The 27,640-nt window shown below is 47.5% G+C and overlaps 2 protein-coding genes across 3 annotated transcripts in view; one reads left to right on the plus strand and one right to left on the minus strand.

Moving 5' to 3' along the window:
• Positions 1-1,631, minus strand: part of Tudor-SN (Staphylococcal nuclease domain-containing protein 1) — a 44,889-nt gene extending 43,258 nt beyond the window's left edge. Inside the window, exon 1 of the mRNA XM_084583941.1 lies at positions 1,305-1,631. Coding sequence (XP_084440067.1) covers positions 1,305-1,370 — 66 coding nt within the window. The 5' untranslated portion in view covers positions 1,371-1,631. The remainder of the gene's footprint in view (positions 1-1,304) is intronic.
• A 209-nt stretch (positions 1,632-1,840) lies between these two features.
• On the plus strand, positions 1,841-25,958 carry LOC146174781 (transmembrane protein 80-like). Of its 2 annotated transcripts, none has more exons than XM_084583942.1 (5): positions 1,841-1,969; positions 2,141-2,160; positions 20,191-20,284; positions 24,289-24,381; positions 24,596-25,958. In XM_084583942.1, exons 1-5 carry the CDS (start codon positions 1,960-1,962, stop codon positions 24,802-24,804), a joined length of 426 nt encoding a protein of 141 aa, XP_084440068.1. In that variant the 5' UTR covers positions 1,841-1,959; the 3' UTR covers positions 24,805-25,958. The 2 variants fall into 2 exon arrangements, with proteins under 2 accessions (XP_084440068.1, XP_084440069.1); XM_084583943.1 differs by having other exon boundaries at positions 1,854-1,969; positions 2,141-2,183; positions 20,212-20,284.
• The last annotated feature ends 1,682 nt before the right edge of the window (positions 25,959-27,640 follow it).

Genomic DNA, 27,640 nt, shown 5'->3' on the forward strand with positions numbered 1-27,640 from the left:
TCCTGCTCATTAGACAGGCTAGATTAAGCACTGTAAGATATTAAAATCTAGGCAGCTTACTATTCTTCACATGAGCTCTACTAAAAATTCATGTTTCAGAGCCATCTTTTTACCGTTGAAGCTGAACAGCCTATTATTTATTTTATTTATCACATTACCCACAACACCTTTTGGCATTGCAATGCAATTACAAAATAACCAGCATAATGTATTGCCAACAAAAATAAACACAGAAAGTATCATGCACAATAACACAAACACAAGTGGGCATATCACAGCAGTGCAGCAAATAAATGTTCCATTGAGACAACCTTCTGGAACAGTTTTTAATTTAATGTCTGAAAAAGATTGCCTTTATAGTAAGTCTGTTCTGCATTTTTTATTTTGTAAGTGTGGTCTTTTTTAATTTTCCTAGCGGTCATAGCAGAATACCACACATCAATCTATGTATTTTAACATTTTGCTTAACATGCCACTTTTCATTGCAGTCTGCCAGTGTTACAAGGTTTGGCAAATTATTCACAAATCCTTGAGCCAAAGAAGGAACCAAAAGGCACTTTTGAGCCCATTTTATGTTTTAAAGACATACGACAGACTGAAGGGCAACGCATACCTTACGTAAGCAAGGGAAGTGCGCAATGACTCGTGAGTGCTGTTGATTTCGCGAGCAAAATATTACAGATCCAGTGGAATACAGGATCATGCCGAACTGCTTTTGACATTCTGTGCACAAGTCTGAATAAACAGTAGTCCGTACGCGCTTGTCCTGTGTACTTCATTTGCCTTGTCGTTGCTAGTGTACCATGCTGATGCCATCAAAAATGCTCATATCTTTATCACCAACCATAATCAGCCGAGAAAGAAAAGGGATCTCTACTTATCGCAAGTAGCTTATGCACTGCACGTTCGTTCAACGATTATTAGCAGGCATTCCAGATAGGTGCGCACTCGGGCATGGTTGCGTAGTACTACACCTGGCGGCTCCTAGTCCAACCAAGTGTAGTACAGACTTCCGCCGTAGCTTCTCGAGCAGCGAACGGACTTAGCTGTCCCAAAATGGTCAGCTAGTAAACACTCCGCAGTGAGCCCTACGGTGCAAGAGGGAGGTAAACGCCGTTCGCGATAACCGCGCGGACCCTTCCGGCCGCAGCACGAACCGGGTCAACACGAGGCCACGCGGGAAGGAGCGCTGTCGCCAGCGTGGCCCGAGATCGACGGCTGCTCACCACGGCGGCTCCATATGGCCCGCAACAATGGGATCGGTACCACCGTGTGCCGATCACCGTCGAAGCAGGGAAGCGTACCTGTTTGACGAAGCAGCGCTTAAGCGGCTGCGGCTGTTGCTGTTGTGGCTGCGGTGCGGACGACATGACCGGTGGCTCTCAAAGCAGGCACATACAGGGGGCACACACCAACGTTCACACGTGCACCGGTGCTAGCAACCACAAGGGGACCGCGGGCTCCGTCGCTCGCCGGGTCCTAGGTCGGGCCGGGGCTCGAGGGGGTTGCACGCACGCGTCTACCTGCGCACTGGGCACAAACTCCGTAGCTAGGGCTCCAACGCAGGGGGACACGACGCGGACGGCTTCAGCTGATGTGGCCGGTCCGGAGGAAAAAGGACTCGCAAGCCCGACGCCAGGCGCCGCTTCGCACGTGAAGACGCGCTCGCTTTTGGCAAATCGTCCTTTTTTTTTTTTTTTGGAAGCTGCTTTTTTTTTTTTTTACTCCGCAGCAACAGTACAATGCAACTGTGCCAAATATTTAAAATAAATATAAATAATTCTGTTCCACAGACACATGTCGATTTGAGCGCCACCGTCGCCTGCCGTCGCTATCATCGCTGTTATATCATCGTTGGTCGCTATGGCATCTATGCTGCTGCTACCGCTGTTCCGCGCAGTGTCGTTCATTGGCATGTTTTGGTAAACGAAACATCCGACGGATGCAACTCGAGCACGCATGGCGAGCGGTAGGTGTCACTCTGTTGCATTTTGTTTTTCAGCCGTACCAAGCAAGCTCATAGCGCTCGGTTGCATCACTCGTTTGCATTGCTCAGTTGCATTGCTCGGTTGCTTTTGGAAGTAACGCGATCTGACTGACCTACTCATTTCTTTTTTTTCTTTTTTTTTTTTTTTTACAGCACCGAACGGCGATCAGCTGGTATCCTTTTCCTTTGGCGGCAGGTATGCGTTCCAAAGGGACGAACAAAACGCGTACAAATGCAAACAACATCGAGCCTCGCAACCGTCAAGTTAAGTGAAACTTGAAAAATTCTTCAATCATCACTTTTTTATTTTATAAAAACCCGACGTTTCACTCCGAATTGAGTTTTATCCGACTGGTTAATCGAGCTTAAACTCTGTTAAGCATGGCAGCGTCCGCTGCCAATTTCCCTTCAGTTTCACTTCAAGTTTCATCAACCCAACCAGACAGGCAAATCTGTCGAAATGTTTAGCTTTCAACCGTCAAGTTGGCCGCTGTCATTATTGTGAGCATGTAATGATAGCTTGGAATATTAATTTGGGCTCAACTAGCTCGGCTCGCGGTTTGCTTAGTGCCGGCCAATTTATCTTCTCGGTCCCCTCCCAACCCTCCCCAATCCCTCTTTCTCCTGGTCTCATAATGCCGCTTCGTAAGGCCAGCATAACCTCCGATCTTGTACGCCCTCCCCGTTAAAATATCCTCAAAATAATAACAACGCGTGTTCACGGGAACCTCGCACATGATGTCATGTACAGTCCCTGCGTAAAAAAGTATACAACCAAAGGTCTTTGCGTCCGAGTCGTGCAGCGTGCATCGATTTACATCTTCAGCTACCATAATCCCGCGATAGCGGAACGCCCTCTGGGCTGCCAGATGTGGTAGGGAGGCCCGCCAAACAGAAACAACCCCCTTCGGCCGTATGTACATTCGACGGAAACTACGTCAGCGGGCTCCCCTTGGCAGCCTTGCATACTTATGAACCGCTTAAATGGCTGCCGTGCTTGCTATGAACAGACGTGCTCTGGGCGTGCAACGACCGGATACATTTTTATTTTCGTTGGGGCAGACTAATGAGCACGTGGCATGACCGAGTCAGCCCGTGCATGCAGCGTGCGATGGCGCTTGGTTGTGTGCAGACGTGTTTGAAAGCAAAACTGGTTGTGCATGAGCCGGTACAACTCCGAATATTCGAATGGTGCCAGAATGAACGCCGTATGCGCCTACATAATAGTGTAAAACCCCCGCAAGCGAAGAGGGCACCACTGAAATATGTTGAAAGATGGAGATCAGAGGCAATGGGGGGTCAGCGTACTTTCCTATCCTCAAGTGCACGTTCATCAAGCGAATGAGATGCCGAAATGCCTCCTCTCTGGACTGCTGAAAAACCGGTTCCGCTGCGGCTTCCATCCTGCTATGAGCCAAGTGCAAAATGCATTCCAGCAAGGAATATGGCGTACGCCCAGGGACCAATTATTGAAAACGTACATACAGCTGCTCATTTACTTCACTATAGTGACGGGGTGACAAACCCGGAGCGTTCTCTAAAGAGGTTAGCCCATTTATTAAAAAAAAAAAATGCTGTTAGCTCCGGTCGTCAGCGCGGCGAGGACACGGCGCCGAACCGGAGACAGCACTAACCTAAACTAACTTTCCTGGGTCACTGATCCTTAGTGCTTATACATACTGCACTGACCTTGGAAAGCGCACGCGTAAAGTCTCTTCCTAATTCAGTATAGGGAGCTTGCATGAAGCGATGCATGCTGGGTAATCCGCCATGATGATGTCGTTGACCGCAGACGACGCAGCACGGAACTGCCACACAGACTCGTCTGCATGATTGCGTAGTGCGTGCAGATGATGCTGGCGCGATCTAACAGACTGACTGCGGGTTCTTCACGATTCCAAAAAATACGTCTGCATGAGGGCGAGAAGGCAAATGATTCCTCTAGCGGCGCTGACGCGAATGGTTCGCACGGGCCAACACACGCGAGATTGACGCCAATCCGGGCAAGTATCAAACTATTTGAAAGAACTGAAATCACGAATGTCGGCGATCTCGACAGGCGGCCAGGTCTAGACGCATAGTGCAATCATTCGTTCGCGCTTGAAGAGGCGTAGCTTGAACAGGTCCGTGACGTACTGCTTTGCATTTCTTCATAGCGCGCCCGATTTTTCGGGTGCAGTCTCGACGCGTACTTTCCTTAGGAATCTGCCGACAATTGCACGCACGTAAAGGCAGCGCGCGAAAAGCCGTGTGTTTGCTGGGTGGATCATCGAAAACGACAAGGCACTTGCTCAATTCAGCCTATGCGCTGCCTGCCGTCTGCTGCCAGCGACATCATCATGGCGGATTACCCAGCATGCATCGCTTCATGCAAGCTCCCTACACCGTGGTGAGCGAAACCAGCGCGGTGCTTCGGCTTGGGACCCGAAAATGTCCCGAACCATTCTCACATATCCGACGCCCCCAGCAAGACCCCGGCTGTGTTGAGTGGAGAGGAGAGCTTTCATTTGGGTGCGAATGTCCTACCAAGAGAAAGACTCAGCATGCCATGAAGGCGGTGACTGGGCTTCCAGTCTGTCGCGACGGGCCCTGGATGCACGCCGCAGATGTGGCAGAGCGGGACATTTTTGTCAACACCGCAGTCCAAGTTCTGCGAGCTCTTTGAGCCGGTTAAGCTTATCTCAAGGCGTTAATACTCCGCCCATAAGTGCTGGTTTGTAGTGCTCTGGATGCTCAAAAACATCCCACAGACACACTGATTTCTCTGGTGAGCTGGGTGGTCCACTGCCGGATCGCAGCTGCATAGCGGGCCTCGGCATGCCTTATTAAAGCGAAATTAGCCCGTATTGGGCGAAGTTCCATCGGTGACTTTTATTTAAGGCCGAGGTGGTCCCAAAATGATGACGTCATCACGCCTTTGTCGAGCGGCAACTCAAGGACGGAGCGGCAAATACTCGCCAAGGAGGTCCTCCTTCCAATGGCGTCGTCCGTTTCCCGTAACGTGGGCTCAGCTGAGAAAGCCTGCCAGAAAAGAGAAGGTGACGGGCTTTTGTCCCCTCCCGTGAAGAATGGGCCCTACTGACCGTACCTCCAACTCCCACCTTCACAACACCGCACGCCTACTCCGAACAATACACGCCACTGCAGGGTAACAAAGGGCGTCTTCTTCCCTTCCCTTTTCTGCTTAGCATTAGGGTGACTCGATACCAGCGCCGCGCTTTACATCGAGGCACCCTAGCTTAGCTTCCGCTGTAGCGCCACAGAATAACCTGCCGGCGAGATTAGCCACAACAATCGCGTTCGATGTTATTGGATGGAGGGCCTTCTTTGATGTGTATTAGCCGCTCCGTTCTTGAGTTGTAACATGAGGCATACGGCCGAACGAAGCTCGCGCGTTGGCCATCAGCTTTACAGGATCCAGCAGATGACATCGCTCCTGGGGCGAGCCGCGGCAACGACCCTTCAAAGCCAAGCTCGCTGCGTAGATAAGAGGCCATGTCGACCAACGACAGGTTCATCGCCAAGACTTGAGGACGCGACCAAAGCGGGTAGTGTTCCGCATTTGCCGCCTTTCGCAGATATGGGTGCTCGGCGATAGGCACACCATCTACTGCGGCCGTCTTCGCATATACTCGGGCGCGCAAACAGAAGAATGAGGCTTGTCGTGAGAGCATGCACTCGCAAAAGTCATGCTTTCGCATTCCCACACTTAAAACATTTCTACAGCCCGTTTCGATGGGCGTATGTAGGGTTACCGTTGTCACATTTTGAAATGACATATAGCTCTAGCGCATGATTCGGCTCGGCCTCCTGCTACCTGTCGTGGACATCCCGAACACATATACGGCTCGAACAGTCTCTCGAGCCGCTCGAAGCGATATGTTCAGTACACCGCCGGCAGTAGTCATGAAAGCGCCTCCTTTGCAACGCTCACAAACTAGGGGACGCTTGGCCAGCGTCACGACGCTTTAACCCTCGTTTGCCGGCTCCCTAATAAAGTTGTACATACATACATACATACATACATACATACATACATACATACATACATACATACATACATACATACATACATACATACATACATACATACATATATACATACATACATACATACATTACATACATACATACATACATACATACATACATACATACATACATACATACATACATACATACATACATACATACATACATACATACATACATACATACATAGGGAAGGATTGAGTGCCAAAGGCACTTGAAGGCAAGTGTATCCGGGATATGGGGTGCCATATTGCGAGGTAGGCGGAAACGGGGAAGGTGAAAGCTAGTGTAAGTTGGAAAGCGGAGGGTATAGCCTCCACCGCGATAACAGTTGTGAGCGAAAAATCGTGAGCACGTACGTCTCGACATGTGGCAGTTACAGGTCGCATGGATTACAGGCATGGTGGCACAGAGCGGTACACGAGTATGCGACTGCCAACTCGACAACTTGTGTTTGCGTGTGCTTCATCTGTTTTGTTCCCTGCTCTGCTACCTTCTTCCAAGAATTATGTTTGCGCAGAAGCGAACGCGCCGCCCGATGCGAGGTTTATCGAACATGGCGCGGCGTCGGCAGGTGTGATGAAAGTGCCTTCTTCATAACAATACAGAACTGTGGAAAGATTGAGTGTCAGTTGAAGTCGAGTAGCCGTGACAGCTCCTGCAGCCACGCCGCACAGACGTTGTGAAGATGGCCAGGCATGGCTCATATTTATCCTTCATTCTTTGTATTCGCTGCATTCGTTGATTATGTGTGATCAACGAATATGCAGCGTGTTTTACTACTAGCGTGCTTTAGCAGACTGTAACGCAGTCTGATAAAACACGCATTTTCACTCCCCAAGTATACAATGCTTTTCACGTCCCCGAACAATTAAGCTGTACGAAGCAAAGCGACGTGGACGTTGGATCGCTGTCGTCCCGACGAACAGGCAATCAAGTCCGAATTCGCCTCCCTGAACTCCTTCTTAACAGCAGACACACTACAATCCTCTGCATTCGTAATTTTTCTTAACATGTGAAAGAAAAAAAAGTATGGCGCTTCAATAAGGTCCCCCCTGCTGGTGCCATATGTATGCCTGACTGATGGAAAGCGCATACACCATGATGCGCGCCCTGTCGTGCGCGCGCCAGCTGATGTTGCTTATTGCACAACCTTTATTTAGTTTGTGCTGTGGTCCAGACGGGGCACTATCCACCACGATAGCATGCATGAGCACCAGTGCAGTGTAGAAGGGCATCTAGCGTTTTTAATTGGGCATCCAATATTGTCTCTTTTGAGTATATAGTTTCATGAATTTATCTAGCGGCTTTGTTTTTCATGGCTTTTCTTTCACTCCTTCCCCCCCCCCCCTTTTTTTTATTACGAAAGCAATACTACTTTCACTTTCAAGTCTTTGCGTTGCGACGGCGGTGCACATGAAATGACCTTCGCATGACCTCTGTGTGACGTCACGCCTCAAAGCTGGGCGATTAACTCGCGCCGTCCGTGAGAGACGGCGGTGCGCATGAACGGCGGCCTAACTCCCGCTCTCTCCGCCAGGAGCGCCACAGGTGTTGTGACGTTATACAGCTGTATAAAGAGGCGACCGACTCGCGCCGTCCGTGAGAGACGGCGGTGCGCATGACTGCGATGCTGCCTACTGCTAAGGATGCTTTCGCAACCTACCGGGCTTAACCAAGCTAAGCCTCTGCCAATTTTTTTCTTTCATGCCTTTCCGCGCTCCACCACATTACGTTTTTTTTTTTTTTCAGGTGTCCGTAACACTTTCGCTGTTATTGTTTTTTTTTTTTTTTTTTTTTTTTTTTTTTTTTTTTTTTTTTACCGGCCTTCGCTTCTCCCCCGCCTCCCCTGCGATAGTCTTTTGTATAATTGTAAACTTTACTCCGTTTTCTGGCCGCCTGAGCGAGCACCTTTACAGTGTGGAGAAAGCGATCATTGTGAACCTGCCTCCTCTAGAATATCGTCATCGTCGAAAAAAGCTGCTAATGCCTCAGCAGAGAAATAGTTGAAGCCTTTCCAAGTTTTGCGTCACAGTTGCCTCCGTCGTTCTCGCAAGTACGGCTTTTCGTCAGTTTGTCGTATTTCTCTGTGTTGTTTTTTCCTGCGTCGTTTTCTTTTTTTAGAACGCCTGGATTTTGATTTGTCATACTTCTCTTTTGGTTTTCTTGAAGCTCCGTCTCCGTTAATTCCTTCTCTTCTTCTTCCACGCCCTTTTCTTCCCCCTCCGCCGCCAATTCTCCTTCAGTATTTTTTCTTTTTCTTTCGCTCTTCGAGCCTTTGCCTAGAAAGGCTTCCACAGGCCGTTCGCTCTTTCCGCTTGGCCCACGTGTTCCAGGTTTGCTCTGCATGGAGTTGTACCACATGTTTATGGGGTTATTCGCCACAAATATTGCGTATTCTCTACATTTTTCAGCGTTTTTTTTTTTTTTTGTATTGCCATTGCTTCTTCTTGCGCGCCCCGTCTCCTTTTGTCGTCTTGTTTGCTTCTCGTGTTTGCAGCGCTGAAGTGACCGCCCGGCAGACAGTCGAGGTCTATTTTTATCTCTAAGCTAGGTCTTGTGCCTTGTGGTCCCCGTACTGCCGTACTGTTCATCCGTCGCTGTGTCATTTCGCCTAGCCCAAACCGCCACCATTTCTCTGCATTATATTCCGACTCCTTTCCTACGGCTGCTTAAATCGGGCGCGAGCCCTGCGCAGGAGGCCGTCACCGTCCATAGCCTCCGAGATCGCACCCGCGCGGGGGGGGGGGGGGGGGGGAGGGGGGGGATCTCGGAGGTCACGACCCTCCTGTCACATTTCTTCCGGCGCCAACTCGTGGTGCTGCCTGTTCGCAGCGAGTGCTGCCCTCTGAATTTTGTATTAAGTAGCCTCCAGAACATGTCTTTCAAGTTATTTTTTTTTTCGCCATATAAGAAAACACCTGGAGAGCTGTTTCGGATTACCCAGTATCGCGAAATTCAACCTTTATTCACCTGTCACCTCGCCGCTTTTCGGTGCGTTGCATTTCACTTTTCGCTGTTGGCTCACTGATTTCCATGCTTTACCGAAAGATAAGTGATGCGACATAATCGGGATATGTCTACTCAAGTTACAACCTTTGTCAAAAGTTTAGAACCCGCAGGGGTTGGCGTTTTAGTAACACCATGCATCTCCAGCGTTCCAAATTTGAAGGCATAACATATCTGGCCCTGCCCCCTCCAGTGGGTAGGACTCGCGAATACTACATGAACCCCTCTACATGGCTTACAAGCAATTGACCCCTGAATTTTTGGACAAAGACTGCACTTGGGTGGTCTTCAACGAAAACAATCTGGTTCCTCAGCGAGGATTTTTCTGTTTCGCAGTTATAGTGCATGGAAATGGAAACAGTCTGAATTGCGGATTTACATGTTATGCCAGTGACTCGAAGGTCGCTGCAGTTCCCACGATAGAAGTTAGGACGTTTCATGCGCGTCGTTCGCTCTTGATGACCCTCTGGAACTTTCCGTTCAGAGGTTATTTTCGTTTGAAGTTTGCTCTTGGAGCGACCGAACGTAGAGCACACGTCTGGAAGGACGAGGTATACTGATTGCAGGCTGGCGATTCATAAATATGGTGGACATATATCCCGGAATCCCCTTCACTTACATCAGCGTAATCTATATTAGGGGACCCAAAAGAAGGAAGACTTACGGGTATGCACGAGATACCTGCCAATGTTTGAAGTATTGTGAAAAGGAAGGGCTAGAGGTGAGTGAAAAGAGACGCCGTATATAGCAGCTTGGTATGAACGCTAAGCTTATTCAACATGTTTGACACCGCGCAGCACGCGGGTGTAGAGCACTATAACGCGAGCGACTTTTGCGTAATGACTTCGTCGAAACGCAGCCGCGTCTTCGTACTCGGGAGCCGGTTTCCGCACAGAGCGCGAGGGAAGTCAGGCGCTGCCCGTTGGTCTGCACGAGCGATCGTTTCTCTTCGCAAATAAATAAATAAATAAATAATAAAACGTTTTCCGGAGGAGTTAGACACAGATGACGTCGGGAGGTGGGAAGTACAAAAAAAAAAAAAAAATCGGGATCGAAAATTGTGGCTGTTTATCCCGCTGAAACCTAGTTAATCGAGCGTTTATTAACCATAGCATCCGCTGCCAATTTCCGCTGCTTTCGTTCGTGCTCACTTCACCGTTTCTTCTCTAGTCGCACTTGTCGCTCTTCATTGTTTTCCGCCTGTAGTTTAGCACGTTTCGTAGCGCGGTCGTTCTTCATTGCTTCTTCTCGACGAGCTACATCTTCGGAGCGACAGCCTGGCGCCTGTGTCAAGGCGTTGTGCTCGGACGAGCGCACACTTCATTCATGGCAAGACTGAGCGAACAAGTGCCTATTCAACCACCGTGTATTCAACAACAAGTGCCTATATATTCTCCTACTCACGTGGTGTCGTGACCGCTGTGTAAGAATCAGCTTCGCCTCTCCATGACGTCATGATGTGATAACAACTTTATTTTTCCACCAGATAAGGAGGCTCCCAATCCCCGCCTCCGGCACGCAGGCCTAAGGGACGGGAGCCGAGACCTCCGCGATCAGAAGCAGGCAAAGAGGTCTTGGCTCTTCTCGGCTTCTTCCGCCAGGCGGATGGCTTGTTGCTGTGGAGCAGGGACCTCGCTCCGCAGCAAGGCTTCCCAGGCCTCTCTACAGTTTATATTTGTTTTAGCTCCCTGGGGAGCTAGCACATTCCCAGATTATATGGTCGAGGGTCCCTCTCTCCCCGCAGTGCTTGCATTTATCGTTTTTCTATCGTCCATCTGGACATAATAAAGGTCCCAGCTTGCAGGCGCTGCCATGCGACTGCCTCCCTATTGTTTAGACTTTTATCCGGTGGTGGCACCAGTCTCCTGCTTAATTTGTAATTTTGAAGAATCTCCGTATAATTTTGCAGACGCTCGTCCATATTCCGGCAATCGGGCGGCTCCACAGTTACCCGGAAGTAGAGAGCTCGGCCTAACTCGTTGACTGCTTCATTGCCAGGAACGGACGTGTGTGCAGTGGTCCAAATTAGGCGAATTTTCCTGTTTAGTCGTCTACTGGCCAGAATCCTCGCTGCTTTCGGCGAGAGACCCTACCCTTTCCAAAATTCCAAATAGCCGTTTTGCTATCGCTGATTATGAAATTGGCGCGCGTTCCGACGCAAGCGAGCGCTACTGCAACTTCTTCAGCCGTTTCGGCGTTGCGGCTTCTAATGGTGGCGGATGATACCGGGGCGCCTCGGCCGTCGACCACCGAGGCGACCGCCGCCTCCGTTTTTCCACTTGCCTCATTCGCGTACGCAACCGACTTGCTGTCCATCGAATCGAAGCTTTTAATTAGTGCTTCTGCTCTCTTCTCCTTCCTCTCTGTGTTGAATATGGGATGCATGCTACGAGGGAGGGGGGGGACGATATTTTCTCGGCAGTCCTGTGGGATACTTGACTTTTCTCGTAGTCCCCTATCTGTCTGCAGGCCTACCATTTCGAGTATAGTTCTGCCCGTGGTCGTTCGACTTAATCTTTCCAGCTGCGAAACTCTGACAGCATCCGCTATTTCGTCCCAGCTATTATGCGTTCCCATAGAAAGGAGCTTCTCTGTGGATGTGGTAATTGATAAGCCCAGGGCCCTCTTTATGCACCGTCGAATGAGAGAGTCTAATCTCTTCTTCTCCTCCGACCTTATATTTAAGAACGGCGTGGCATAGCTCACGCGACTTATTACGTAAGCTTGGGTTAGTTTAAGTAAGATTCTTTCCTTCAGGCCTCGCCCTTTCAACGCGATCCTTCTAAATATGCCAGTGGCTTGCGTGGCGAATCCCTCTAGCTTTCTGGTTGTTCCATCATTATATCCATTCTCCTGAATGAATAGTCCTAAGATTCTGATTTGATCTACCTTTGGAACTGGTTTCCTTTCTACTTTAATGTTCAATTCCCAGCTGCGCTTGCATCGGAGTAAGTTACAGATGAATAATTCCGATTTTTGCGGCGAGCATGATAGACCCATACTGGCAGCGTAGTCTACGACAATGTCCGCCGCAGCCTGCAGGCGCTCCTCAATACTCGCATCACTACCTTGGTTAATCCAGAGAGTGATGTCATCCGCATAAATACTGAAATTCAGCTCCTTTATGCTCCTCAGAGCTTCTGGGAGGCCCCTCATCGCACGTTGGAAAACAACTTGTAAAGGAAACCGAGCCCTGCGGCGTGCACAGTGAAGTTAGGGAGCACGCCGCAGGGCTCGGTTTTCTCCATGACGCGTTACGTAGTACGACGTCGCGCGGGCGCGCGCGCACGCGCTCGACCTCCTTACTGCATGCCACGTAACGCCCGCGTGATCTTTATGACATCCTACCGTTGCGAAAAGACGTCCCATATTCTCGGACGATTGGGATGGAGCGCATTTGGCAAGCACTCGCAGATTATGACTAGCAGCTTACCGGTATCGCTCAAGAGGAAAGTATACAACAGTTGCATCTTGCCTGTACTCACCTGTGGGGCTGAAACGTGGAGGCTAACCAAGAGAGTTCTACTTAAGTTGAGGACAACCCAGAGGGCTATGGAACGAAAAATGGTAGGGGTAACATTAAGAGACAGGAAGCGTGCAGAGTGGGTCAGAGAAATAACTCAAGTTACCGACATTCTAGTAGAAATTAAAAAGAAGAAATGGACATGGGCAGGACATGTAGTGCGAGAGGATAACCGATGGTCGCTGAGGGTAACAAGCTGGATTCCAAGGAAAGGAAAGGGTAGCAGGGGCGGCAGAAAGTTAAGTGGGCGGATGAGGTTAAGAAGTTCGCAAAGGTCAAGTGGATGCAGCTAGCACAGAACCGGGTTAAGTGGAGAAATATGGGAGAGGCCTTCGCCCTGCAGTGGGTATAATCAGGCTGCTGCTGCTGATGATGATGATGATGATTCTCGGACGTACGTTGCAACACAAGCAAAAGAACCTGAATCAGAAGAACAATGCTCAGTCGTTCTTGCAGTAGCTGGTAATCGCAGATTGACAGGGCATGTAGTAACGCGTAGAGGCGGGGATAATTGAATATCAGATTCTGCCATGTACGCGCTTGTTGCTGTGCAGCACGTTGTGTGCGTAAGAGGCATGAAAGGTAAGAAAGCGGCCTAGCTGGTACTGTGCTGAAGTGGTATAATTTGTCATGGTTGTACCAGCGTACTCTGTGCGTCGGGCTAAGTTGTTTTTATGCTCAACCCGCCAACTAACTGCGAGGTTCAGATGCTGTGTTATTTGGTATAGACCTTTTCAAAAAGTGCATCGTCATGGGCGCTGCCATATTGGATACTGGGCTGTGCTGATAGCACAAGAAAAGTTTAGGATTATCTCTTCCAAACCTGCCCCACAGTCCAGTCGAACCGGTTTCGCCGAGGCTCGTGAAAAGGTCTATACAATGGTCTTGAAGTAGGCTCTATTTCTGAGACAATTTTAAAGACTGAGCTACATGTGAGCGAAAAAATTTGCCGATGTATACGTTACTTCCTAATGCTAAATTTGAGCGCAGTTCATCAGCTGTTTCACCTTTTTCGATAGATTGAGGCAAAGACTTCGACAAGACATGCATGTACTATTACAGACAACTATGTTATTTTTCGCACATATTCCTTCAAGAAACACTGCACTAACAGTTCTTGACTGTCATGAAGGAAGAGAAATGAAGAGAGCAATTAAGTTATCGGGATGTTGCGAGGGGGCAGCGCGTGGCCCCATAGAAACGTTGCGCGGCGAAGAGACTAATGCCACAAGCTGCAGACAAGAAAGAACCTTCGCAAATATCTTAAACTGACCTGAAAACGCTGTAACCAAGGTTAGCTAGTGTCTCATCGAATTTCTAGCAATATATGTTTTAAAGGAAAATGAGGGCGGGCTAGATCTGGGCCAGGCCTTCCACCAAGGGCCGATCGGCTAGAGATCCAGACTGTCAAACTAGCTCTATATACGCAAACATCAAAATATGATGCTTTTCTCTGTGAGTGTGTGCATTCTCGGTTATTGCACATGTTACCCTGCAGTTCGTTACTACATACACACACACACACACACACACACACACGCGCGCGCGTGCTCTGTGGACACCTGAATCGTATACAGTAAGGGAAGTAAGGAAGGTGGGAGTGAAAATGGAGCTGGTTACAATGGAAGAGGCGCAGTATCTGTCACACTCGTTTCTGGGGGCACCTGAATCGCGCCGTAAGTGAAGGAAGGAAGGTGTGAATGAAAGTGGAGCTGGTTACGAGGGACAACGCCGACGCCGCGAAACCCAGGAACGGGCGCCAAAGGCGACGAGCAGTGCGGCGAAAGCGTTCATGGTTCGCACCGTCGCCTACTGGGCAAGATATATGAATGTGACAGCGCGAACCCATAGGCGAACCGACGACAACGCGAAACGGCGACGACGCTCTGTGTTGCTGGCATAGTACAACGCAAAACTATTGACAAACGCAACAGTCATAACAATTGCATGAATTGAAGTATTTTGCGACAATGTGCAAAATAAAATGGATTTGAAGCGTCTAACGTGTGTTAACTTGCACTATACGAGTAATCACGTGATGTCTTGTTTTGTTTTTGTTTTCTTGATTGCGATCAGACTCTTTGAATCCTTGGTCATTCACTATTGTTCGTACAAAGCGAAAATTTTACACGGTATAATGCACAATCACAATGCAACACTGCAAAAGAAGAAAAACGTGCGAAACGAGCAGCAGTGGCGTACGCTTCGCGATTGGCTGATCGCGCATGCATTTCCGGGCGAACAAGCGAAATTTTTCATTTCGGCAGATCCGAGCGATGAACCAAGCGACACATGCATTTGTGTTCGCGCGAAGGCTTAGCGCAACGCGGCCGGGCCGCCGTCGCGTTCACATGAGTTTTCGCATACATGTAGCTCAGCTTTAAATTGTTTCCTTAAAGTTTAGCTTTCCTTTTTGTTACTTGTTGCACAATTACAGTGCCTTGTATACATGATTTTATTTCTTTAGTGTAATCTATTTGCAAGGTAGGCGTAGGTTGTGCGGATGATATTAACTGTTCTGTATCTTTTGAGTTTTGTTAACAATATATGCCTGTCCTGCTTGGACCCTGAAAAGGGTCTGCAGTATGTACTAAATAAATACTAAATAAATAAAACATGCGTTATGTGTCTCAGTTCTGGCTAGTATTGTAATGCTGGCATGGCTAATTTTGTTTGTTCTGTGTCCCAGTTTGTTTTTGCATTTGTGGGCTCGTGTGATTAACTAACTTTGTGCCATTTTTATTACACCTGTTTGGTTTGCTCATTTACGTGATTTTTTTTTCTGCTTGTAAATCGTTTAGGTTTGCCCTTAGTATTATATGCGATCCCTCATTTTTGTACCTGTCCACATAGGTCCCAGAAGCTTGTCAAGCTCTCCCAGAAGCTTGTCAAGCTCACTGGAGCGTTTTCATCTGGTGTGCCTTCCTATTCGGTGAAATTAAGGCTAATTTCATTTGACATCTATGTAGGTCTTCGTACGGGAGGGGCGTTGAACTCATGGCCTGTGCGCGTAATCAGAGAGCGGGGAAAAATATGAGGCAAAACTCATGCCCTTCTCCTCCTCCATGCCGACTGTGGGGGCCACAGCTGTCCTTGCCCTCTCTGCAGGCCTTACTGAAGCGAGCACTGAAGAGCGATGGAACAACCAATATTGTGTGGTCTGACAAAAATTACCTCGATCTTCGTTATGCTCTATTGTGGTTACCCGAAATGAAACGAGCAGCTTTATTTTTTCATGCCGACTAAGGCCGATTCACTATTTGAGGCACACTGTTGGCCCGGTCCTGCCCCATTCAGGATCATGCACACTATATTGTGCTCTCACGTGCCGCACTGTCGCCCTGGCGCACTATAACAGACAATTGTGCTCCTAAAGTCGTCCCCACCAGTTCGGGGAGCGAAAGGCACATAGGCGTACAATACCTTTTACAGTGGGCATCATCCTGACTGGGCTGTGAGGCGCCCCTGCCTTTCGCAGTGCTGCAAACAGCTCGTGAGACGCAGTATATAGTTGATTGTGCGGGATAGGGGTGCTGAAAGGGGAGTTGAACAGAGGAGGTCAGTGAGTCTGAAGTGCGCGATGACAAAAGCTCCTTTCCTTCTTGGTCCGCCGAGTTTGGGTAACCTTGCTATGGGGCCATGTAGATTGTGCGTATTTTTATGGCCGGTTATAATTCAAGAAGGCTGCGACAAATACTCATCGAAAGAGTGGCCCTTCATCCAACGGCGTCGACCGACTGTCTGACGTCGCGGTCAATGACATTTCTTGGTAGCGCCGCCATCATGCGATTTCACACTATAGGGGACAACCACGTCGTCATGAGACTCGTTCGATGCTTGGCCAAAGGAGTCGAGTTGGAAACAAGCTGCAGGAGGCATTACGCAGTCAGTATTACCGTTAGTGCAGAACTTGGGAGTTGCAAATGTTTCGTCTAAAAGTGCACATTTTAAAGTGAGCATCATTAAGCGCAAATTCTTCGCTCAGCGTTGGGGAGTATTGGTGCTCTCATAAATCAGATATCATGCCGCGACATTTGCAGTGCTTTCAAAATGAGCTAATTTTAAAATACCGCCTAATTAAATATACTGCTTGGAACGGCGACCACGTTCCCCTCATCCCGCTTTTTTCATTCTCCTAAAGCATTAGCCGGAGTATTCAGCATCAGTCGGTCGACACAGGCAGCAGTAACTTATCAGCGAGAATTAGAATACGGTGGCCCTATCGGTTAAGTGGAATAGCGGTGCGCCAGTGCATATGCGCAGAATGCTGCGGTAGAATGGAGAAGGGTGTGGCTAGGTGTGGTTAGCGTCCCCCTATCCGCTCGGACTCTTTTCTCAAACTGCCTCATATTTTGTGAAATAGTGGAGCAGCGTGTCAACCACAATATTTCTGTAGAAATATTTTGCCATCACTAGTAACACCCATTTCTTAACAATTTCAAGCGTTATATGTACACGTGCGAAACGAATTATTTTCGCAATAATTTGGGCGTTTTCATGATCGATCGCGTAACAACTTCCATGTCGTATTTCCATCAGTTATGTATATGTATGTACCTATCACACTTCGCATGAAACTTCGCACGTCTCTGGAAAGAATTAACCGCCGTTATTTTGAGCTCGACTGCTACTAATTATAATACTAATTAGGCGGAGAGACATTTGTCTTCAGTGGAAACAAAAATTGCATGCAAAAGGGTTAAGTAAGGTGTGATGACGTTCAGTGACTGCGCGCTTCAAACGGTTCTCAAACACGTGCTTCACCAGTAACTATAACGGGCCCAGTCCGCAGACGGTACGCGCTCTTTGTGGAAAATGAAAAGAGGCGTTGGCTCCTTAATGTGCATAAACTTCACGGATGGACGCGTCACCTGGCTGCCTTCAGTAGACGTCTTCAAGTGTATATAGTTTTGTTTTTACGATAAATGGCGGCGGTGTTATAATGTCTCGTGCTCTTTCAGAAACCCTCTCCGAGCAATTTTGAAGTGGGGCCCGTCCAGCGTTTAGTGAGAATCGAGAACGCGCCGCATTTTTCCCGCGACGAATAGGAGGGTGTGACCTGATGATTATTATTAGTAATGCCTGTAGGCGCAAGGGCATCCGAGGCCAAAGAGCGCCAGAGACTGACATTGGATGGCTACTATATGTGAAATGCGAAGTAAAATGAAAACAAAACGTACTGGTTTATTTTTGTATTACATCATTATTTACTGTTTCTTATTTTCCTATTGTTTTTACTATGTCTATACTTATTTAGCGTCGGCTTCTGGCCTGCAAGGATGAAATTTTCGCGTTGCGACCCGACTAGCAATAATAGTTTGAAGCCCGCAGTGGCGTAAACGAAGGGCATTAATAAACTACGGGTGGGGGAGAGTGCGGGCTTAATTTCTGTTGCGCGATGAAATGTATTTGCTTTATATCTTATCATTGCTCTTGATTGCTTCCTTATATTTTTACTTATATGTTCTTCATGTATTTTTTGTTGAATAAAAGTTATTTGGGTTCACTTTGTTTTTTGTTGAGTCTGTGTTAGTTGGCAGGCGGCATGGCCTGGCGCTGATTGTTCTGCGGGTTGTGTGACGTCACCGCACCACATAACATGGCAGGAGCTGCCAACTCGGGCAGTTTATTCAAGATGGGACTCAAACCCGCGGCGCCCATGAATTGACACGATACAGCTAAGCCGCAGGCGCGGCTTAATTGGCACATACACATGCGCGTGCACATACATACATACATACATACATACATACATACATACATACATACATACATACATACATACATACATACATACATACATACATACATACATACATACATACATACATACATACATACATACATACATACATACATACATACATACATACATACATACATACATACATACATACATACATACATACATACATACATACATACATACATACATACATACATACATACATACATACATACATACATACATACATACATACATACATACATACGCCGAAGTATGAAAGCATCCAACTCAAGAGACAATAGGAGTAGAACTAGCAGAGCTATCAAAGGTAATCACCAGGCGCAAAGTGTCCGCCATAAGGGAGAAAATCGAGCAAGCTCTGAACAACGGTAATTAGGCATAGGCAAAAATCAGATCTCTTATTCACTAAAGGACAAGGCGTGCAATGTCGTCATCACTAATATGGGCAGATGTCACGTTTTTTTGCGCAAATATATTACTATATCCGTCATGGTTCACCAACTCGCCCAATCAGCCGTTCTTCTATAATTAATGTACAGTAGCCGAAGTAGTCAGGACAATAATCAGATTGGCAGTAGTGAAGAACAATCACACGTTCCGCCAATAGTGAAGGGCGAGGTTAAGAAAGCTTTAGAAACTATAAGGAGGGAGAAAGCAGCTAGGGATGATCAAGTAACTACAGATTTGTTTAAGGACAGTGGGGATATCGTGCTAAGCTGACTATCCTGTTGCCCGTTGACATCGACTGTACCGAAATCTTGCAGGAACGCTAGCATTATCGTAATTCATAAGGAAGGGGACGCTAAGGACTTGAAGGATTACAGACCAATCAGATTACTATCCGTTACGTGCAAGGTATTTACGAAGGTAATCGCTAACGGAATCAGGACAACCTTAGACTGCAATCAAGCAAAGGATCAAGCAGGTTTTCTAAAGGGGTGCTCTACTATCAATCATATCCATACCATCAATCAGGTGATAGAAAAATGGTCTGAATATAACAAGCCTGTATACATAGCATTCATTAATTACGGAAAAGCATTTGATTCAGTCGAAATATCGGCAATCATGCAGCCATCGCAAAATCAGCGTGTATATGTGCCGGATGTAAAAGTGCTAGAAGATATCATTAATGGCTGCAGAGCAACCACAGTTCTGCATAAAGAAAGTAATAAAATTCCCATAGCGAAAAGTATTAGGCAAGCAGACACGATCTCAGTACTATTCACAGCTTGTTTAGAGGAAGTATTCAGAGATTTGGAATGGGAGCAGTTAGGTTTAAGGGTTGATAGAGAATAGTTGCGATTAGCAGATGACATTGCCTTGCTAAGTAACTAATTGCAAATAATGATTGATGGCCTAGACAGAAAAAACACAGAAAGGTGGGCCTAACAATTAATATGCAGAAGACTAAGGTGATGTTCAACAGTCTCAGGAACGAACAACAGTTTACAACAGGTAGTCCAAGCACTTCAAGTGGCAGGCAAATACGTCTACTTAGGACAGTTATAGTAACCGAAGATCTTAATCATGAAAGGGGAATAACTAAGAGAATACGATTAGGATGGAGCACGCTTGGCTAGTACTCGCGGATCATGACTAGCAGCTTACCGGCATTTCTCAAGAGGAAATCTTATAACAGTTGCAAACGTGGAGGATAAAGGGTTCTATTTAAGTTGAGGACAACGCAGAGGGTTATGGAACGGAAAATGGCTGCAGGGTTTGACGTGAAGAGAGGAAGCGTGCAGAGTGGGTCAGAGAAATAACTCGAGTTAATGATATTCTAGTGGGCATCAAGAAGAAGAAATGGGCAGGGCAGTGGTCATAGCTTTAAAGAGGGAGTTCAACAGTCCTTCAAGTATTTGCCTTTGACGATGGATTTCTCGCCAGCTCTCTTCGCTACCTTACCAGGTACTGCTGGTGTTCGGAGGCTGGTTTTACGCCGTGTTCGCCGCCGGAGAGCTGTTCCTTCTGCTCTTCAAGGGTGAGTGTGACGTGCTACACACACGTGACGCGACACGCGTGCCAGTGTCGGTGCCTAAGTGACGAAGCATGCCGTCCACCATTTTTTGTTGCTGGCACGTATTTCCAGGAAGATGGTTGTGATGAGGAGCGCAGTGTAGAACAACGTTCAATTTTGCACGACAATGCCTTGTGCTAGAGCGCATGCGTAAACTTCGCAGTGCGAGGATCTAGGCTAGTGATCGAACAGCTGAAAGCTGACAAAAAAAATTACGAGGGACTTTTAGCGACTGAAGTAGTGAAAGTCGAAAGCATGAGTGCCGCATTTTGGTACGCAACTAGAATAATTAGTAAGTAATTAGTTATAAATAGTTAATTAGACATTAAGTAGGTAATTGTATAATGACTTAATAGGTCATCGAATAATTACTTAATAATTTACTCATCAGACATTAATTAGTAATATATAAATAGTCATTAATGAGTAATTATTTAATAAATTAAGTAGTCAATAATTACTGATTGATACTTGATTAGCTATGGCAATATAAGGCCATTCGCGCATACTGTGCTGGTGCTCTGTGATTGGTCGAGACCTCTATGACGTCATCCCGCCTCGGCCAATCAGAGCCGCCGCAAGAGCGGGACACATTTTGTCCACGACAGCATGAGCCATTAAAGGCTTTCGCCTTAAAATTGCAAATGTTCACCATGGGGTCCCATCGTAGGAAACCCGTGGCGGGACCTCTAACTGGCAGTGTTAGATAAGGCGCCGAAGCAGGCATTTCATCAACTTCGATGTTTCGCGCTCACCTATGCATTTAAACTAAAAGCCAGCCGTCCCAAACAGTTCAGTTTTTTGGGGCTCACTCACGGTTGCCATAATAGAGAGCGTTTGTCAAAACAATGCATATATCCCCGAAGTCCTCTATGGGTTTAACGTCAGAAAGCGACTCAGGCAATGTGAAATGCCGTCGTGTATAACGTGCTTAGGAAATTTCGACAATTTTGGTTCTTTAACGTCCACTGACATCGCACAGCACACTGCGCCTTGCTTTTCAGCGCCATCGAAAAACGGCTGCCGCGGCCGGGATTCGATCCCGCATCCTTGGACACAACAGTCGAGCGCCGTAACCATGTACCACCGCGGCATGTTAATAAACTAACTTAGAATATTTTCCTATTACGGCTTGCGATGTATAAATCGTAAACATCCTGGAAGCCGTAGCGATGGAATTTGCTTTTAGGGCTAAATCCTTCCTAGTTCCACGCGCGCAAATTCGTCTGCAGCGTTGTTATTGGCTTTGTTGACAAACATTTTTACCCACAAGAACGGCGTCGACGTACCACCGTCATAAACGAGCCCCTATGTGGCGCAAATTTCCCTCTTTGGTGTCAAAGGCGTGACTCAAACATTCTTCGAACATTTCGGGTGGTGTCATATAATTTCGCTTCATCCATCATGCTAGTCAAATTGAAGACTAGTTTGCGATAGGTATTCGAACCGATGACATATATATACCTCCTAGTTGTACGCCTTAACGCCTTACTATGGTCCCAGGAAAATCTTTCCGGGGACCATACCTTAACCGTCTAAACACAACTCGTCACCTAGCGCAGCTGGCACCTTCAGGGATACAGTACGCAGGGTATCGCGAACCAGTCACATGGTGGCGAGAGAAACATATTTATTGTTAAGGATTGGAAGATCGCGGACGACTGCACCTCAGTGTGACCCCCATACAGGTGTGACCTCCAAAGCCCAGTTAACAAGAGCTTCCTGTTTTGTTTTCTCCTGCCTGAGCAGCGCGGCTCTCTTCGGAGGGCAGGAGCATGCATGCGAGGCGGAGGCTTGACCTGACATTCCCATAAGATGGTATCTTGGGTTTCCAGTTCCCGGCAGTTTAGGCATAAAGGGTTATGCAACCCGTTCTTAATAAACGACAACCTGTGGGAACTTATAATAGATCTTAGTATGGATCCTTGCATCGCGGTCTGTGCTTTGCTAAGGTCTGCTTGCTGAGGTGGATAAATAAGTCTTCCATCCTTATAGCAGCTAGTTATATCATGGTACGTGGTGAGTGCTTCACCCAGGGAGTCCGAATCTGAGGAACTCACCTCCCTGCTCGTCAGACCTCGGGCTGTACGATCCGCGTCCTCGCGAGCCATATGAGAAAGCGTGAGGAGCACGGCCGTCGCGTCAGCGCATCCCGTAAGTCAGCTTTTGCCATCGCACACTTAGGTGGCCATAGCGTCTGTGCTGAATATTTAAGGGTGGTGAGTACCTGAAAAATTCGAATAGGGAATCGAATACTATCGTATTCGATTATTCGAACTGAATCAACTATGTTGTAGAATTTTTTAATACTGTTTGAAAGTTGGCCGGAGTTCTTTGTTGTTGTTTTTTATTATGAAAAGGGCCCGTCGTAGTATTTCCTTCGAGGACTGTTGAAAAAACACGGGCCACGTCGATGCTGCATGAGTACCATCTTGTAGCGACCAGTAAGCGTGGGATGACCGGTTTAATGATGGTATACGTGGTCCGTTCTTGTGGCAGTCCTCGTAATGCTGACACATGGCCTCTATAACTATACGACGCACCAAGGCCTACGCAAATTTAGCAAGGTTGCATAGAAGCCCGATCTCAGAACCGCTCTATAGCTGCAGCCTCATGTTCTGATGTGTGGTTTTGGTTTATTATCTTTCGTCATCAATACGAAAATGTAATTTTTCTGCGCGTATAATATGACGCACATAACATTAACGTACTGAATTCGTGTTGCGTCGCCCGCCGCGGTGGTTCAGTGGTTGGGGCGATCGGCTTTTGAACCAAAGGACGCGGGATCGAATCCTAGCTGCGACGGCCACTTTTTGATGGAGGCGAAACGGAGTGGCGTCCGTGGTCAGTGGACGTCAAAGAACCCCATGTGGTCGAAATTTTCGGAGCCCTCCACTACGGCGTCTCTCATACGCGAGTCGCTTTGCGATGTTAAATCGTCTAGTTGCGAGTGCAGTTAGTTTTGCATCTTTGTTCCACCAAAGCTCCACAAGTTAGCACCGAACCGCAACGCCGTTGCCGGCACTTCAGTGAATATCGCTATTGTTTGTTCTGCATACGGTTGTTCGCAAAAGTAGCGAATATTAGTACAAATATTTGATTCCTATTCGATTCATTACTATATTCAATTCGTATATATTTTGGTGGACAAAAGCTACGCTATTCGTGCTACATTCAATTCGAGTATTAGTACAAATATTTGATTCGTATTTGATTCAGTACTATATTCAATTCGTAGTTATTTTTGTGGACAAAAGATACACTATTCATGCTCGATTCCGTTCTGAAAAAGTACTCGCATACCCCTACACTGTGCTTGCGGGCTCGATTTTGCGGGTTGAATTCATGGTGGCACTGGCATGCTTTTTTCCTATTGAGATGAAATGAATTACGCATTTTATTGCATACAGCATGTGTTTTGAAAAGAACATTATATAATTTCCTGAATCAATATGCTCTTCTTGAATGGCATTCCTCGCAACGTAAAGATATTTATGAGAGGCAAAGACGGACAGACAAGAAAATCTTGGAACGTGTATTGTTTGCATAGTTTTTCTCGCGTAGCAGACGCCAAATATGAGGAAAGAAAGGTTAGAGTAATTTATTTTCTCAGCCAACGCCACGACCCTGTTTTCGAAGCGCACTTGACCAGACCAAGTCCAAGCCGCAACTTCAAGCCGGGGCCGGCCCAGGCCCGGCGAAACAGTACATTTTCCGGCCCACCCAACACGTGGTCCGACACAGGCTTTCGGCCCGAGCTTGTGCAGTGATCTATTCCCTAGTAGAGACCGACGGAACGCGGTTATTCTCAACGATCTGTTTCAGTCGGATCGGCAGGTCCAGGCTTCGAGACATGAATTAGTACGAGCGCTGCTCAGAAAGGTATACAGCGCACGAAGCGACTATCGAGTATTCTTCTGAGTATGAACGGTCCTGTGTACGCGAGCTAGCGCCTGCTCTCTCCGCAGGGCTTAGCCTTCCCTATCCGAGCGGCAACATGGCGTCAGAGCTGTGCTTGTTGGCCTTCCTGACGGTCGTCGAGAGCGTGCGCCTCAGCCTCGGTGAGTGCAGGTGCCTGCTGCTGACGACACTCTCAAGTGATGCGATATGCTTAAGCGACATTGCCTGCTGACTGAGGTAAGCGGTCTAAAATTAAATTACGAGTTCAGATGGAATTCCGCGGGTGTTGAGAGTGGCCCACCATTGCTCCCGCGCAGTCTTAAAGCGGTTAAGTTGAAGGAGGAATAACTTGGCGCGTTGGCGGCTCCTTCCTAGGCAAGCGGGGCAACCTGGTGGGCGGCCCGTGCCTGGCGCTGTCGCTGCTGCTGAGCGTGCCGTCCGCCTTGGGAGCCCTCTACTTCCTGCTGTGGCAGACGTACGTTCTGCGCCTCGACTGGGTGCTGGCCGCGGGGCAGGCACTGCTGCTGTCGCTGCAGGCTCTGCTCGCCATTGTTGCCATCGGCTCCGCAGCCACGGCCAAGTGAAGCGGCGACCCGTCACTCTCGAGACCGGAAAGCTTAGCCAATTGATGCACGTGATTTTTCATAACGCTGTAAGAACGACGAAGACGCACACATTGAAAAGTTCACTCTATGCACGTGGAAAATGTACAGGGTCGCTGACCGTTAGGTGGAACACGCGAGCGCATGGCTGCTCTTTTCACAGCGCCATTGCCTCCGACCTAGCCGCGTCGAAGCAAAGTAGCAGGCCACTGTGAGCGTTCGCCGATTTGGTTCGATGCGCGGCTGTATCGGATGCAATTGCGCTTCGAAGAAAGCAGCCACGCGCTTGCGTGTTCCCCCTAAGAGTCAGCGACCTTGTAGGCATCTACATATGCCGTTCATATCGAGATAGCGATTGTTCTGTCTACACGCGTGCGTCGTCTTTCGCTTCGCGCCATGTCTTTCACTGTGCGCGAGCCGATTCACTTGTTCACAATACTATTTCTTTCTTGCAGTCATTGAATACCTTGGATTTGTGCGAAGGGCTCTTTTTCTCACTGCTTCTTTTGTGTCGTCGTCGTCTTCTTGCGCTGATGCGACAGGCTGAGAATAGACACTCGAGGTGCCGCCTGCGTTGTGAGTGCAAACATGGTAAAATGCGGCGGCAGATGTCAGTGACCATTGAAATTCGTTTGAGTTGCCTTGTCCTAGCTTTTCGTACCCTTAGACTTTTTACTGTGACTGAGACTGTAAAAAGATACGAATAATTTTCATTTCTGTTGGCATATACAATTGCGTGAGTTAATTTAGCATTCTTATGTAAACGGTTCTTTAGCATATTTATTAAAACAAAGTGAAAGTGTCTGGTGCCAGAAATGAAAAATAATTTAATGGAAAAGACAACTTTCCTTGCTCTTAACGGTTCATTCACATGTGATAACGCACAGGCGCGCCTTCGCACATATACGAATTGATCGCCTTCGTGCTTTTAGAATTCATCAAAATGATGTGTATTATGTATTTATTAAACCGCCCAGTTTTTTATAATTCAGGAATAAAGGAACCAGTAATAGAATCTTGGAAGTTCGTATCCGATGTTTCCTGTGCCTGGCCATTACGGGTAACTAAATCGCTGTGGTCGTGGTCAGTGTGATGTATATGTCTTCGCATTTGATCGAGAGCGAGCGTTGCGTGGCAATAAAACGTATGAAACAAAAGTTAACAGGTGTGTTTTCCGCGGCTGTACTCAGGCCGAAGCTGACGGTAAGTCTTAGTGGTTGTGTTTAACACTTATGAGCAGGGTGCAGCTGTTCTGTACCAGCTGTAAAACTTTTTTCGCGAGCGTGGCACCACGCTGAGACGCGTTTAGTAAAAATATTAACTTCGGGCAGCGGTGCATCTTATGTAGCTTGCCCTTGCTAGCACGAAGCGTAAGGAAATTTACAGCAGAAATTGCCGAGAATGCATGCTCAGTAATGTGGTTAACACTTACTGATATTGTTACATTAGGCGGTACATGCACTGATATCTGCTTAAGGACGGAAGAAGAAGAATCTAGTGAGTTTTGGTGAAGACGACGTTCGAGCACTGTCGGTTGGTGCCCGGTTGACGCTGCTGTGTTTCTGTGTGCTTTGTGCGGTGTCATCTTGGACTAATCTCTTGGCCTTACCTTGCCACGTATCATCTTGGTGGAGGTGACTAAAGATCCCCGTGCGCACAGAATAGAATATCAGAGCAAAATAGCACAGAAAAAGCTGGATTTGCGCAGTGGCCGCCACCTAACTGGGCTCACAACGACGTCAGCAAAAAACCACTATGACCTCCGAGGCAGCCCCTACCATCGCAGCAACATCGGCTCAGCCAGTGGTACTCACGAAGATCCGCCACCCTCCCATTTTTAATGGGGAAGACAAGCCGGACGTTGACGACTGGCTAGATGAGTACGAGCGCTGCAGCAGAAACAACCACCGGGACGCGACCATTATGCTGGCGAACATAATCTTCTATTTGGCAGGAACAGCTCGGACGTGGCTCCAAAATCAAGAGCGAGAGCTAGTGACCTGGGAAATCTGTAAACAAAAGCTTCAGGATTTATTCGGAAAGCCGAAGCAAAGACAGCATTTTCCACTCGAACCCAATCCCCACATGTCTGTGCTACTTAGCAGGGTAGATGTGTAGGCCAGTTGGTGAGACATAAGGAAAATAAAACCGCAGCAGACACAGGACGGAGGCTAGAGACAACACAGGGCGGTACTGGCAACTGAAACGTTTATTGAAAAAACAGGGGCTTTTAAAGACAGATGGCACATGTGACCTTACAATCAGGTAAAGTGGGCTGAAACATGAAAACCAAACAAGACCTTCGGCGAACCTTAAAAGACAACAATCAGCACGTGGAAGTTGATAAAAGGATGATAACAAGCATAATCTGTAAAAGAGGAAATCATTACAAAATAATCTGAACAATCTACAACAGCACATGAATGAAAAGACAAAGATCTCCGCACTAGATGAGCATGAAACGAATCCAAAACAAGAGGTTCAAAATCATTTTTATCGGCCGACAACCAGGGGAGAAAGTGGATGCATACAAACAAAAAAGTATAACAACCACCCAAGAAGTCACATGACAAGGAAATCTAGTTCTTTTTGGAGGAGAGCGACAGAAGGTGAGCTAACGCATTCATCTGGATGCGAACGCTGGATGGCAACCGCCTCTACAATCTCTCTGTCAAGTTGTCCCTTCCTTCTTCCTATAATCTCAGTCTGGCTGAGCTGTGGGCGACAGCCCTGACAACTATGGCAGTGAATCGGCAAATTCGAGCCCCCTGCCTCCCCCAAGGAACGCGCGTGTTCTCGTAAACGATCATTTAAGCAC

Source organism: Amblyomma maculatum, chromosome 11 (assembly GCF_055883805.1).
Source record: "Amblyomma maculatum isolate TAMU_Amacu chromosome 11, ASM5588380v1, whole genome shotgun sequence".
NCBI lineage: Eukaryota > Metazoa > Arthropoda > Arachnida > Ixodida > Ixodidae > Amblyomma > Amblyomma maculatum.

What these genes read in the sequence shown, in the direction of transcription:
- LOC146174781 (XM_084583942.1), top strand. An exon ending in CACCGAACGGCGATCAGCTG is followed by an intron (nt 2,161 to 20,190) that starts GTATCCTTTTCC and finishes ATTTCTCGCCAG; the next exon opens with CTCTCTTCGCTACCTTACCA. An exon ending in GTTCCTTCTGCTCTTCAAGG is followed by an intron (nt 20,285 to 24,288) that starts GTGAGTGTGACG and finishes CTCTCTCCGCAG; the next exon opens with GGCTTAGCCTTCCCTATCCG.